Genomic DNA, 15,778 nt, shown 5'->3' with positions numbered 1-15,778 from the left:
GTCTAAAACGAAGACCCACTGGTCTAAAACGAAGACCCACCGGTCTAAAACCTTCTTTTTCTGCAGGAAAGACTATACACTAGGCTAACTTGCTTTCGCTTTTGTAGCGCATAAATTAAAATGTCATCTGAGCGCGCGGCAAACTTGACAGTTGCTTTATCTCAGTCGTGTCAAATTGTGTAACGCAATGAAATTCCAACAGTATAGAAATATACGTTTTAGTGGCGATTTTAGTATAATTTCTCGTCACCAATATTCCCTTTTTCAAATGCATATGAGCAAATTATGATGAGGTGACTTAATTACTTTGCTTTACTGTACTTATCATATAAAGGCGCAAAGGTCCACTGTGCGTGACTCGCAAATTTTTCACCACGTGCTACAAGAATTTGATTTTCCCAGGAAAATTACGTTATCACTCTCACATGCATCCCTCACTTCTGTAGCGCATAAATTTAATGTCATCTGAGCGCGCGACAAATGTCAAGACCAGTGGGTCTTCGTTTTAGACCACAGGGTCTTCGTTTTAGACCACAGGGTCTTCGTTTTAGACCACAGGGTCTTAGGTCTTCGGTCTTCGTTTCTGGGTCTTCGTTTTCGACACATCCTGCTTTATATTTAGCCGGACAGCAGCAAACTTAGTCGAGACTTAGCAAAGCCGGTAAAAAGTAGAAATGTTATTACATTATATATATATATATATATATATATATATATATATATATATATATATATATATATATATATATATGATATATTATATTACGTAACGGCATTATCTAATCCTGTAAAACACACTATTTTTTTTCGACAACAGCAAAGCTAGAAAAGCCAATACAAAGTACAATTACTGTATATTACGTAACATCAGCTAATCCTGTGAAACACGCTAGTTTTCGAAGGCAGCCAGTCAAGCTAGTATCTGCAGTAAAAGATACAACTGTTACAGAGCTTACTTCCGACAATTTGAACCTTCAAGGAAATCGACCGAAAAACGTTTGAGCATCGAGTTATTCAGAGAAGGCCGGGAACATAAGACCGGAAATCAAGGAATGAAATGGCATGTTTTTCAATCAGGTATATTGCAGAGTTGAGTGTAACATTACGAAAGCAAATTCAATTTCGGTTCGGCTTAGCGCAAGAAACTACAGTTACGTATACCAAGGGTTCGCCGAGTTATCCGCGGGAGTCAACTGTATTACGTAATGACCGTCTTTTTTAATTTTTATTCTTTAATTTTTATCATTATTATTATTATAATTTTTTGCGGTAAAGCCCACGTGCTAAGAAAAAAAAAACACTCAAAAGTTAAGCCAACAAAAACCCGGCTCGCCAGCGCCAAGCAATCCACAGTCCAAAGTTCAACATAAGCTGTACAGAGCAAAGTACACACAGTAACTTATGCCTAGAATCAAGATAACTTCCGAGAAGAATATTCTGTCACGATATGCTAATCTCTCCAAACCTTCTTTATATAGTTATCTATGGCTCCGGCTTGATCGGGTAAGCAATGATTTGGGGAAAACGAGCGAAATGAAACTCAACTTTGCTGGCTGACTCAGTGAAAGCTGTTCGCATCTAACTGCTTGGACCTACATCGAAGCTTCCTCCACGCGTACGTTTGTTTACTCCCGCTGAAGCTTTTTTTGGAACCTGTACTCTTTTGGAGAGCTGAACATCGCCCCAATTTTGTTTTTAAGTCAATCAACAATTTTTTCCCTTATTCTAGTTAATATCGTTTAACAGTGATTTTCCATATTATACAGTAAACACCCGCATATAAGAACACATGATTTCGGCGTTCAGGCTGATCTAGTTCTTATTTATCGGGTGCTTAATGAGAAATCAGCCTGAAGATGTTCTTGATATGTTCTTAAACTTCGCAAATCAGTAAATCAGTTCAATAAATAAAATAAAAATCTGTCTGTCTAGTTAACATTAACGAGTAGAAATGCAACATTAGTTTCAACATTTTTTAAAATACTTCTTACAATCATGCTAACTCAACCGGACCACCATTGTCTAGCAGTAACCATAGTTACATTGCTTTCTTATTCCGAAACCCTCTCTTATTGTACAGGAGCATGTTTTATTTATCAGGCTGAACTGGTTCTTATATATATATATATATATATATATATATGGTGCTTTACTAGCCAAATTTTAGCCTGATGTTCTTAACCCATTTATCGATAATGATGAAAAGGTAGCTTCTTCTAAGAAACATACCCAATTCAAGACTAGAGTGCTAAAACCATACCCTATTTATAACCAAAATGGCCAAAATCGATACCCTATTTATGACCAAAACGGTTCCGTGAAAACCCTACCCTTTGGGGCCGCCCATAAAAAGGAGTACCCCCCCCCCTCCGCGGATGTAAACAAAGTTGACGAGTTATACTATAAAGTTCTGTGAGACATTTGATTTCTAGAAATGCACCGAAACTGCCTACAACTTCAAATATTTTGTACTGCAATTCTTAAAGAATAGCACGGCGCGTGAAATTTATCAGAAATATAGCCCGCGTAGGTGGCGGGACTCGTGCGAGGGCGAGGCGGAGCCTTTAACGAAAGCGGTGATCCCGCGAGGAGAATCGTGAATCTTTCCTCCTGGCCTGTAGCCCCAAAAAACTCGTGCGCGAATTAAATCCCGCTAGTTTCACAAGCTACCAGAAATAAAGAGAAACCAGTGGAAATTTGCTGATTGACGCATTTCATTTTCCCCCCAAAAATCACGTGCTCAATTTGCAGTGTAACGAAAAACCAACACGAGTCACGAGTTTTACGTCCAACTCAACATCTGTTCTTTTTTTTTTCAGTTTTGTCCTGACGCATCGCAATTTTTGGTTTTGTTTTTCAGCTGTTATCTTAGATTCGAAGATCATTGCCAGAGCCGCGCGTCCATACTTTAGTTCGCGGCTCGTTTTACGACTGAGTTGCTGTGCTAGTCGTTGAAAGCAATTTATCCCTGTCAATTCTCAGTTTCATTCTTCACAACTGAGGCAGAAGAAATTACATTTCTTTGGTTTGGTTTTTGATAGTGATGTGACCATAAAGATCAAGACAAGCACAAGGCATGGAGTAATCTCAGTGCACAGAGTGAAGCCGCCTTGAAAAAAAAAAAAAAAAATCAGTGATAATTCTTCTCCTCCAGCGCAGACATTCAAAGAATTTTTCCATTGAAGACATTTAAAGAATGTCTACCTAGGAGGATAGATTACTCCCTTCCCCCTTTCACGTGGGGTTGCCTTTTTCAATGCACGTGAGAACATTCCTTTGCTTGAACGTTTGCCGGTCTAACAAAGGATCCGTAACTAGGAACAGGATACCTTGATTACACTGTCCTATGGTGGATCCCTCGTTATGCCAACTGTCCTCGATTCTGTTAACTTGGAAGCTTTCTTCTACACTTTTCTACGTTAGGATCTATTCTTTCTGTTTACATAAGAGGTCGAGAGCGGCGGTGCATTGCTATCACGTGCGCTTTCCAATGTGGGTGTCAGTTGCAGGCCACGTGGATCGTTTCAAAGATGTTTTGTTCTGAAAGAGGCAACTGTTATGTAATTTGTAAACTGGCGTTCTATCAATTCTTGTCATTCACCTCCCTGAAAAAAGAGAAAGAAAATAGAAACTGTTTATCTGTTTCGGAAGTATTTGCATTCGGTTACTGACAGGTAAAGAAAATAAAACTAATCTTACCATCTTTATGATATTCACTCACCTCTCCCAACTGACTGCCAGCATAGCAGTTGCCGGCTTAGAGGGCCTGGTGGAGTTTAATGTAAACGATAGCTAAGAACTGTTCCACAATTTAACTGCCAGCTGAGCAGTGACGCCTTTTTTAACTGCATGGAAACAGAGATGTGTGATCGGACATCTGAAAAAATTTACTTGCGGCTGAGAAATAGACGGACTGATAACCGAGATCCAGCTCATTTACTGTAAGACCCGCTAAAACACAATCTTACCGAAAACTGCCTGAAAAGCGAAACAGAAACGGCTTCGGCAGCGCAGTTGGATAAATGTCCGATTTCAAATCCGCCGCGTTGCGTTGCGAAGACAAGAGTCACCTGACAACAAGCGGAACCAGGAGCCATAATCGGGGACGGAGACCGTAAGTCTTGGGATCCGCGCGCACCTATGATATGGGACAATTTTTCTATTTTTAGAACAAATTGCGCCATCCTGACGTCATATATCCGCGCGGATCCACGCACGTGTCGGGGGTTCTCGCGTGGATGTTGTCACGTTGCGTGATCAAATGGTGAGAGTTGCGAGATTCTCTCGCAGATTTTTCACAGCGATGGCAGGGAATAAGGCAAGGAATTAGATACAGGGCTCTTATATGTAGTTTTATGCTCTGAGCTGATGGAAGAGGTCAGTTTTTCAGGGTCGAAATCAAGACTTCAATTTCGCGTTGTGAATGAATAATAATATGTGCTCGCGCTAGTTGAACGCGTAAGCTTTTGCGTTTGTTCTGTAAAGAAAAGTTATGAAAGAAAACTCTTTACTCTGGTATCGAGTTAATTTGAGAGTTTCCCAAACAATGTTTAATCATAACCAAACCCTGTTTTTGATAGTTTCTTATTGCTTCTGTTTGTTTGGCGAGTTTGCAAAAGCTTTTTAAAGGAAAGTCTGACGCGTACATAAGTAGCTCATTTGCATGGTGTAGCGCGTGCACCTTCAAATCCGAGTCGGTGTTTTCAATTGTCAACAAATCTTGACAAAGATTTCTTTCGTTGTCTTTTGCGCTGAGATGCTACAACAATTTTCACCAACGCCAAAAGGCTACTAACATCATGTGTATTTCTTTAACATAGTGAAATTTTACACTGCGAAAATAAAATAGACAAGGAGTTTTGATAACTCAACCAACGAAATCGAAATCGTTTTTCGAGTTGATTAAAGACGGAAAGCGTCATCGTAACTTTGCTGATTATTTATGCTGTATTCACATATTTTCAGCTAAGCTTTTAATATGTTCTCAAACATTTATCAACCTTAAACGTATTTAAAGACTAGAGATATTATATGAGTTCGATGTACGTTTTCACACGAAAGTGGGGAAGTCCAATTTGCCATGTTTTACTGATTATACAAAACACGCATCGGCGGGCGCTCTTATTCATCGACAACAGACAATTTATTGGATTTTTACACAAACAAAACTGAGCAGCATCCACAGACATAAACTTTATTGTCACTTATTGGGTCTTGATAAAGCATCAAGCGTTGCTTACAATTCAGGCGAAACTCAAACTTGCAATTACTTTGTTTTACTTTTCGGTCGAGACTCTGGCGAAATCCTCGCAAGCGTATGGCAAGAGGAGGGAAACTTTGAAGTCCTGAAACCGTGCTATATCCAAATGTATCCAACTGGTTTTTTGCTGTGTTATGGAAAAGCTGTTAATCTTTAACATATGTGAAACTTAGAGTGGAGTAATGTGGAGCTCTTGTAACAGAAGCAGCGAAACACAACCTGGTCAGCGATATAAAGCGGGACATAACTAACGTGGGCCAAAAGCATCAAACCTTTCGGGAATTTCGGACGCCATTTCCCCGCGCTATAACCGCAAAAATCCACGCAGCATGCACGCGCGTGTGCCGTACATGATGGCGCAATTTGTTCTAAAAATAGAAAAATTGTCCCATATCATAGGGACAGCCCCAATACTAGAAATAGCGCGCGCTTACGGTCTCCGTCCCCGATTATGGCTCCTGGCGGAACATATTTTTCCATCGTGGTCACGTCCCCGTGACTCGAGACTGACTGCTGTGACGGACTCGTGCCCGTCACGCGAAGCGCTGCGCTCTGTTAATTAATTAAATGTGATATTTTGGTCAGCTGTGATAAGCTGTAGTTTAAAGAAAGTGGAGAATGATCATCGCAGTAAATTTTCCAATTTAAGCAATTGGAAAGAAGAAGCCTGAAAAAATCAGGGCTTCAACGGGATTCGAACCCGTGACCTCCGCGATACCGGTGCGATGCTCTACCAACTGAGCTATGAAGCCACACATTGGGAGCGAGGTCAATGAATAAGTTGCCAGTAATCGGATACCCGTGTTTGCGCGAAGAACTCTGGGATCGTCAGGGGGCAAACATTGCTAGTCGCTAAAAGGAAATGTATGGCGAAAAGTTGTTTCGAGGTACAAGAAAACGATTTTTGAGAGGGATCAACGCTTTTTCGCCGTCGTTTTTATCGCAAATGGATTTGGGCAATGTTAATATGTGGAATATGTAAGTTTTTTTCTTTGAATAACCGTGAAATATGTGACAAAATCTACCGATAAACTCCGTTGTTTGCGTGAGGTTTATTGTGAAATTTACATCGCGTAATGGTCTGAAAATATTACAAAATTAATTAGGTATAAATCGAGACGGAGGAATAACCCAGTAAAGCCTTTTAAGTTGTGTACAGGCTACTTTTGGCTTATTTGAAAGCTCAGTCGTACAAATAATACTGGAAATAAGCCCGGTGGCGATCATTGTACTGTCAGGGGTTGATTTAATGACAAATGAGTCCGCGCGACTCATGCTGTGTGGCTACTGTGTTGCTCAAAGCCTTTGTTTTGCTTTTACAAGCACGTATTTCAGTGATTTTCCATTTCTATAACAGATCAAGGGTAGCTCCTTGAATATATCTCTAAGTATTTGTATTTGAAAGTGCCATTTGTGCGTGATTATGCTTTCCAAAGCTTGGTATTGACGGTTGAGTGAAATAGCCCGACACAAAGGGTAGTAGTTCATTCTGCAATTTTCGATTTCTGTTTTAGAGCTTCTTTTCTGTCTTAATATTTAACTTCTCGGAGGGTCTTTTCTACCATTTGCTCCGGGTAGCCTCTCGAGATCAGGCGTGTATTGAAATTTTCAATATTCTCTTCAATGTATTTCACAATAAACCTCACGTAAGCAAAAGGGAGTTTATCGGTAAATTTTTTCACTTATTTGACGGTTATTCAAACAAAAACTTACATTTTCCAAGTATCAAAATTGCCAAAATCAATTTGCGATAAAACAACGGCGAAAAAGCGTTGATCTCTGTCCAAAACCATGTTTTTGGGCGTCGAAACAACTTTTCGCCATACATTTCCTTCTAGCGACTTGCAATGTTTGCCCCCTGACGATCCCAGAGTTCTTTTCGCAAACACGGGTATCCGATTACTGGCAACTCATTCATTTATTGAGTTCATATCTTCCCGTGAGGAGTGAAATGATGTGAAGTTTATATGAAATAATTCATATAAGAACTGCGGTTGTAGATGAAAGTGGAGAATGATCATCGCAGTAAATTTTCCAATTTAAGCAATTGGAAAGAAGAAGCCTGAAAAAATCAGGGCTTCAACGGGATTCGAACCCGTGACCTCCGCGATACCGGTGCGATGCTCTACCAACTGAGCTATGAAGCCACACATTGGGAGCGAGGTCAATTTATTGAGTTCATATCTTCCCGTGGAAGATGATCATTCTCCACTTTCATCTACAACCGCAGTTCATATATGAATTATTTCATATAAACTTCTCATCAAGCTGTAGTTTAGCACAGAAATATCCCAAGCGGGCTCGCACGTTTTCTTGCAAGGTGAGAGGCAAGAAATAAAAGACAAACACAAGAAATGCAGATAGATGTTAATTGTGATCTTAAAATTTTGTTACGTAATGTCCGGCGAAAAACACAAGCTTTTTAAAAGCAATATCACTTCGGAAGGTGGTATTGAATTGTTAATGTTTCGCATGTCAACATCGTTGCCGGCGGCGATTCGCATTTTTAATCAGAGTGACACCTGCCTAGCACGTGTCAAACACATGATAAACATGCAAGTGCGCTCACATTTTGTATCGCGTGAACATGGCCATGAATGTAAATAAGGGATATGTCATGTAAGCAAACCAAGAATGAATTTCAATAAGACAGTGCACTCACTGAGCACGTGTATGTACGTGACAAAATTTTGCAGTTTTCTTTCACTGGCAAACTGGGTTTATTTTTCTCGATATCAGACGTCGGTATTCAAACCTCTGCAGAAACGCCTCACTAAGGGTCACCGCCGAGCGGTCCCTCGCTTTCTCGCCGATTTAATTCCCTGCTATAAAATAGCAAAGGATTGAATTTTGTTTTAAAAGCGAAGAAATTGTTTATCACCAAATACTGACAGCTAGCTTATGAGTCTCAAGCGGTGAGTACAAGTTTTGAACTTCTGCCAGGTGTCTTGTGATTATTACCGTCACTCGATGGTTTCGCTTTTCTCGTCGTCAAGAGAAAGCAGCCGATGGTAGAATAGGCCCTGGTAAAATTATGTTACGATTTTCTTTATCAGCAGGGATTGCGCCAGTGTCTGTCAAACTAGCCTTCGAATAGCGATTTGTAAACAACCGAAAGGACAGCGCGGAACAAGTCACGAACTTACAGGTTCCTATGGCGAATGTGGAGGCTCAAAGCCGTGGTTATTGCAGTCGACGATTGTGCCAGCTACCTTTATGTCACTTCAACTCTACTGGTATCAAAGTTTCTGACTGGTGGTTGTTTCTTTTCCTGTCGTATGTTGGCAGTCTACTGGTTGGGACTATTTTTGTTGTGACAGGATTTGCTTCAACAGACTTTGAAATGTCCGCTGTCGGAGTGGTTTTAGTTATCGCTGGCGCATGTTTGGCGGTCGTCTGTGACCTACTTCGTAGATTCGGATGCGGCTGGACCAAGGTGGCCACAGAAGCGGCAAATTCTGGGCGAATCATTCAAAGTGACTCAGATTTTACGTTATCTATTCCATATCTTCCCGGCTATCCGGGATTTAATACTGCTGTGGACGACAGACGCCCTGATAACCCTCCTCCGTACGACATCAGCGAGTCCTACGAATCTGCGGCCCGTGTCACTTTAAGTTGTACCTGCGGGACGTCTTTGAGAACTGAAAACGCTCAATCTTCTGATGCTGGTTGCATGCCTTCCTTCGAAAGACAATCTGCGTCTTTAGAGGGACAACCTGATGAAACGTCTTTTAGGTCTGACAATGTTCGACAACTGCCTTGTCAGCATGTTGCGTCAAACGCAACACTTGTGCGCGCGGGCTTTTATCCCAGAACTATAATTAAACCTTCTCCACCACCGTACGATTTTGTCGTAGTCAACAGTGCGGGAAGCATATCGTATTTATGTGACTCGCCACCACCCTATGGGGATTTTGTCTAAACATCTAAAGGATCTACATAAGACGAACATTTATAGGTGCTATGTACTGTAATACCTAGAAATCTCTCGAATAGCTAAGAGCTGTTCGCTTAATGACTTCGGTTAATTGCTATTTAAGTAGTACTTAAAGGCTGCGCTCACATCAATACCGTTATTTGTAGTTTGCTCGGGTTCGTTTTTAATTAAATGACGTCAGACTACAGACTAACTCGTAGTTAGCAGATGATGTCAGAATTAAAAGCAGTACATAATTTCGTGAAGGACACACGTTTTGTTTTCGTATTATGCAAATTTTTCTTAATTTTTTTTCACCCTTTTTTCGCGCTTTGTTTTCGATTTTGTATAACTATGTTCATCTCACATGTCCTAGACTGCTTTTTAATTGGCTTTCGTATGCTTGTAAACTTAGGTATAATTAACCCATGCATCCAGCTTAGGTGCAACTGCAACTGTATTGTTTAGGATCATCGAAGCATGCCAGTATAAATTTGTAAATAGAGAAGAGGTCAGAGTATCGAAAGAGCTAACTAAAGTTACTTTAGTAGTACTCTTTTGTTGTATAATTTTATAAAGAATCTTACAAGAATCTCTTTATGAGAAAATTTAAGAATATGTTATGGATATACCCAGGGCTGAGGCTTTGTTAAGATATATTGCTTGCGTGCTGGTGTCAAATAAACTACCGGCAACAAAAGCACATAAGGTTTTTTTTTTTTTCATGAACTGTATCTTACCATTGCAAAGTATGGCAAATTCTCTCCTTTTTCCAACAACACTAGCTATCAAAACGACGGATAAAAACTTACCTATAACGACACGCGCGCCGTGTAAGACGATCCAGGCACGGTACAGGTTTATATCTGATTGGTCGATTCCTGGTCCGTTTAATTTAACTGAAATACATGTACTATACTCTATAATCTAAGAATGTACATCCTAACCCAAAGTTTGATATGACAAGAATATCGACCGAAAAATCGACCGAAACATCGACCGAAAAATAAGAATTTTCATCCTAGGCGGTTAAAAATATACACTCATGTAGATAAAAAACCAGTGTTAGTAATAGCCTCCACAGATTTGACCACCACCACTGAGATACGGATATTTATTGTTGAACTACTATAATTTTTAAATGTTTGTGAAAGTAACCTATTTTAATTTAGTCATGAATTTCAGTATATTCGTTAATTCGACACAGGAGCATAACAAGTCCCATTCAGGCCCCGAGTAGAAATAAAACTAAATGTACCAAACGCCGGCATGGTGCTCTAATTGTACCTTTGAACGAATTCAACGCCGAAAAAGGTAGAAAGGAACTTTCATCGTTCCTTGTAATGATTACCGTACTAAAAAATTTAACAAATTCTGCAAGTCCGATCGAGAGAGTTTCCAATTAAAAGGTAGCAGGAGCAAGGCAGCATGGTGCAATAAGCTGACGAAAATCATACGCGGGCTCATTGACTTCTCGCTGCGGTGAAGCTCAGTGCATGGAATCAGAGACTCCGCTCGCCACACCTTCGCTCGCTCGCGTTCGCGATCGCTTATCGCACATTTTGCGCTCGCTCCCCACGTTTCGCGCGCTTACTCGCGTGTCGCAGTTGTCACTCGTTCGCCCCAACCTCGTTCCCAGGGCTTTTCCTATTAAAATTTCAAAGGGAAAAGCATTGGAAACGAGATCGTCGTTCGCCTCATAATCAACAGGAAAACCATACGCAACGACTCATTTATTACGTTTTATAAAAGATCTTCAGTTTTTAACATTCCTCTTGATTACCATGGTGTACTCAGGTGCGTGCAAAGGGAATAGGAGACCTCTGAGTATATTCAAAATGTACCGTATTTTATCAAGACATCAACACTACCTAGATTACCATACAAGGGATGAATTTTATGCTTATTATAATAAAGATATGGAGTGAATTTTAACTGCAGTTTATTTACGAGGTCACAGCCCAGCAATTAAGGTTAAAACCTGAATAGCGATAGCCAACACGGAAGTCCGTCAAATGATTTAATGTACAAAGGCCGGGCAGGTGTTTTGCTTTATTTTCTTCACTGCGTCACTCGTTTACACGCCTGACACTATGATTTGAGCACACACATAAAAAAAATAATTAAAAAAAAAAATGATTTGAGCATAATCGCGAGCAAAGGGTAAAGTGGGTAAAGCGATCTTGACTTGCTTTCTTTTGTCAGCTTGTTTGTATTCTGTTTATGCTTGCGTTCATCATTGAATTTTTGTCTGCATTTATGGCCAACCCCATATAAAATGCTTCGTTTCCCACCACTCAACTGACGTTTTCCAAAAAAAAGAAATAATAAAAAAAGAAAAGGAAAAAAACTGTCTGATATCTTATCTCTGGTGTTTCGTATTTCCCTTGCATGGCGGCTTCTGTAGCCGCCATGCAAGGGAAATAGGCGAAATCGGGCATATTCAACGAAAAACAATCCATAGCATACTTAGATAAAACTGTAATAAAAGAATATCTAGAAAAACGTGGGTTTAGGCTTAAAGGTGTATTACATAAACGACCTTTCGAATTTTGGGAGCTCCGTGATTATTTGCATAGTCTTATCCGTTTTTGTATTCTGAAACTGAAAGGGTGAAATTCCCCTTTATGTGTCATCCGGTCCAATCAAGGCACTTGACGTAAGGACCCTGCCGACTTGAATATAATTTAGTCTTCTGCACTGCTAAGCACAAAACATCAACTTTCCGGCTGTTCCGACTGAACCTCAGGAAAATTCCACAGTCGAAGTAAGCTCCGTTCACAACATACTGAATGTTGCACTGAAACGTGCCGCTGTCCGTCGAAATTTTTGGTATTACAACGCGACATTGCTCGATATGTTTGGGGATATGCACTTGTGAAAAAAAAAAACACAGCGCTGACGAACGGCATTTCATTGAAGGTCAGTACACGAAATATTAGTTTCGCACACCGTACTGAGTAAAATTCGTTCTAAACCGGCCAGTGGGAATAAAAGTACAACATGCAAAGGTTCGTAAAATCCATTACGTGAAGTTCACGCTGTTTTTAGGCGGAAAACTCTGATATAGCTACAAATTAAATGCAATTATCGTACATGCTGATACATGGTATAAGCCCTGCCAGAATGCGAATGTTTCTGATGTACCGACGACTGATAGGCCTCGAATATACATAAAAATATATTTTCCTGATACTTCCACAACTTAAAATTTCCTTCGAAACAGCAAGCGACACTTTCGCAAAAGATGGCAACAAAGCGAGCGTGACGCAAAACGTTTTGAAAATGCTTACGTATGCAAATCACAAACGTACTGTCTTAAATTGCGTAAATGTAAATCTCCTTTGTTCTTCAATCGATTTTGTTTTTCCGGCGATGACAATACCATTGTTTTCGATCATTTATAGGAAAAGATCTCGATTAAATGGTTTTCGAGGTAATGACTTTATTACCACAAACAGTTTGATTTCAGTGTTAGGTTCGAATTGGTTGCCGTAGTATTAGTTTCACATTGAAGGTCGCATGACTTTAATCTGCGAGTGGTTGCCGGTATTTTCGTCAATTACATGTCAGGAGACATTAAGTTTTTATCAGTGATTTCTCAGGAAATTTGCACTCCACTGCCTCTTTCCCAGCTGTTTTCCCTCAGAGATTAGGAGGGGCAAAAAGAAGAAAAGTGGCATCGGTTTAGAGCTAATCCAAGGCGTAGGCCTGTCCCGATTGTGCTAGCCAGCTTTTGAGCAGCTTTTGGCGGTTGGAGCATTTATTTACGGTTCTAGCAACGTCAAGAAAAAGTTAACGATTTCATAGAAAACTTCAATTTATGCGAATTTCTTGAATGTTTAACGACTTTTTGAAGTTTGAACACATAACCTGTCACTTGACGTTCGGCAAGACGTCAAATAAACCATGTGTTTTGTTCCGTTAGACTTAAGAGTGTCCTTAAATTTCTTCCATATTTGCGATTAACTCTGTAAAGTTAGGTTCAAGCTATTTTTGCTTGACCGATGAAAACAATTATTGCGAAGACGGAAAAATAAAGCATTTAATGAACGTTTACATAAGAAATATAATGAAATTTAGGTAGCAACTATTCGAATTTAGATAGCAATTGTTTGGATTTGGGGCGATTTTTTAGCAACTTTTTGAGAGTCCAGTGAACAGCTTTCCCGCATTTTACGAGCACAAGGGACAAACCTAATCCAAGGTGGCTGTTTATCGAAAAGTTACCGTGTAATTAAATTATCTTGCTTGGAAATTATTTCACACCTTCGTCATGTCGTAAATTTTTACACCCAGAATTTTCGGGTGTTTGATGATCAAATGACCAGCCAATGCCATGGGCATTTCCCTCCCCTCCCATTCTCAAAGGGATAGCCCTGGGAACGATATGATGTTTGTCAGTCAGGTCTCGGAACTGTAATGCTGACCAAACCTAACGAACCCACAACTCTGGACTAAACTAGTTGAGACAGATTGAAAAAAAAACAACAACAACAACAACTGTCATCTTCATGCCGCACTCCGTCACTAATATTCAAAAGGCCGTTAAAGGAATGGTGATTATCCCCCTCCCCACCCCTCTTGCTAAGTGTTTTGGACTCAAAAATTGTACCCATTGGTTTTCGGACCAAGAGATATTGAATGGGGTTAGGGGAGGGGGCGACTTTGATGAAGCTTGATTATATCGAAGAATCGCGCGCAATTAAAACTGTCTCCAGTCTAATCATTTAACTTGGCTTTCGTAATCTGAAGAATTTAGTGCGCAGACCTTGGAGGGCATTATCCGCCGACACCAAAGACTGAGGTGGATTATATCCTCGGAAGTCTGTATAATTCCTCATATCATACTCAGCCACATCCAAAAATTGCTTATCACTGTTAATTATCCGCAGAATTACCTGAAGCATGGCCGACGGCAGTACAAGAAATACATATGATACAGCTGTCGTTTCGTCTACAGCCTCCGCCTGGGGATGGTTAGTTCGTCCTGTTGCCATAGCGCTGTCCAGCCTCGGTTTGGTGGTCTTTGTAGCAGGAATCACCTCGTTTTCGATACGCGGAGTTGACAGTGGAAGCCGAGTGCTGCTGATGCCTGCCGGGAGCGTCATTCTCAGTCTCGGCGTTCTTTTAGGCATCGGATTCAAAATAAGTCAACGCGAAGAGAGGAAGATGGCTTTGAAAGCCCAGCGTTCTGGAAACGACGTGTTAGATCTGACGGCGGAATTTGCTACTATTGAGATATCCGTTGGAAGTAACTGCTCCACGGAATTCCCTGGGGACGATCACGAGGACCAACAAAACCAGCAAGGATCAATCTTTACAAGATTTCCGCCCAGGCGTCCCTGTCAGGAGGAAGCCGACCCCGGACGTTCCATTGCCCCACTGCCAGCTGTCGCGCCTATGTTGGATAGCAATGACGTGTTGGTAGTGCTCGAGGATCCGAGTTTGTTTGAGATCCCCCCCTCGTACGAAGAAGCATGCGCAGTATACACCGAAGTTGGTGTGTGATCATCGTGTTGCTCTGACGTACTTGAGTTGTCTCCTCGATCCTTCCCCGGTGGAGAATCAGACCAGAGAGGAGATTCACTCTACACTCTTTTTTTTTTTTTTTCTTTTTTTTTTTACATAAGAATACATTTTAAAGGAAGATCGAGGCTGAAACTAGCCAAATTTTTGAGAATATTTTAGTAATAAACCCGAGGTTGAGATTTTGAAAAGAAGTATAATTCCACGTGTTGAAAATTTGTAAATGCAATACAATAATATGTTACTAACCAAAGCGTATAAAATTCTTCCTTTGTCTAAACGACAAAACTAGCGAAAGCAAAAACAACAACAACAACAAAAACAGCACTAGCCGTATCTAGTTGGATGCCCGAATAGCCCATCATGCTGTATTGCCTGCATTCTGGCTCGATCCAAAAATTACTTCCACGTCATCAATAGTCTCCATACATGTACATCCTAAGACAAAATGTCATACGCTATAATGTAAGAATATTCACAAGAATAATTTTAGCCCAAAATTGGCAGAAAGATAAGAATATTAAGCCTGGCCCGGAAAAGCAATATTCTTATAAAAGAGAGTGTGTATCCTTGACAAAATATAATGTGTACAAGCTGTCGCGTTCCATGATGTGCACCTCATCTACTTGCGCTCTTTGTATATAGCACAGTGTGTTGTTGTAATGAAGCTCTAAACAAAAACAGAATGAACCTAGAGAATTAAAAAATTGAACTGATCATGTACAAGATTTCACAAGAAATACTCGTCATTCACAACACCCAAAAGCGCCATAAGGCTGCGTGCGTGCGTGAACGTGTATCGAATCAATGTTTTCAATTATTGATGTACGTAATTGGTTTCTTTCATAAAATATATACACCTTATTCCAAAATGGCAGCCAGTTTATTATTCTTTTGTTTACATGGTAATTAGCCCCCTTTGCCTCGTCAACATGTACAAAATACAAAAGAATTTTGAAGTGAAAATGAGGCAAAGAGGGCTAATTAATACGCAAACAAAAGAATAATAAATTGGCCGCCATTTTTGGATAAGGTGTGTACGATATATTAAACAACTAGATTATGAGCTC

The 15,778-nt window shown here is 40.3% G+C and overlaps 4 protein-coding genes across 5 annotated transcripts in view; all 4 read left to right on the top strand.

The window, feature by feature from the left end:
- LOC145465016 (uncharacterized) overlaps nt 1–15,778 on the top strand; it is a 286,590-nt gene that overhangs the window by 69,953 nt on the left and 200,859 nt on the right. The window lies entirely within an intron of this gene.
- LOC145465339 (uncharacterized) overlaps nt 1–15,778 on the top strand; it is a 191,500-nt gene that overhangs the window by 51,387 nt on the left and 124,335 nt on the right. The window lies entirely within an intron of this gene.
- On the top strand, nt 3,768–10,984 carry LOC145465686 (uncharacterized). Of its 2 annotated transcripts, none has more exons than XM_081449455.1 (2): nt 3,768–8,175; nt 8,320–10,984. In XM_081449455.1, the coding sequence occupies exon 2, from the start codon at nt 8,415–8,417 to the stop codon at nt 9,183–9,185; it is 771 nt and encodes a 256-aa protein (XP_081305581.1). In that variant the 5' UTR covers nt 3,768–8,175; nt 8,320–8,414; the 3' UTR covers nt 9,186–10,984. The 2 variants fall into 2 exon arrangements, with proteins under 2 accessions (XP_081305581.1, XP_081305582.1); XM_081449456.1 differs by having other exon boundaries at nt 8,317–10,984.
- Nucleotides 11,219–15,578, top strand: LOC145465493 (uncharacterized). Its single transcript, XM_081449274.1, has 2 exons — nt 11,219–12,101; nt 14,075–15,578. Exon 2 carries the CDS (start codon nt 14,088–14,090, stop codon nt 14,688–14,690), a length of 603 nt encoding a protein of 200 aa, XP_081305400.1. The 5' UTR covers nt 11,219–12,101; nt 14,075–14,087; the 3' UTR covers nt 14,691–15,578.

The sequence above is a fragment of the Orbicella franksi genome, chromosome 13, assembly GCF_964199315.1.
Source record: "Orbicella franksi chromosome 13, jaOrbFran1.1, whole genome shotgun sequence".
In the NCBI taxonomy this organism is placed as follows: Eukaryota; Metazoa; Cnidaria; class Anthozoa; order Scleractinia; family Merulinidae; genus Orbicella; species Orbicella franksi.
Note: the sequence above shows the minus strand (reverse complement) of the source record. Positions and strands in the feature narration are given on the sequence as shown.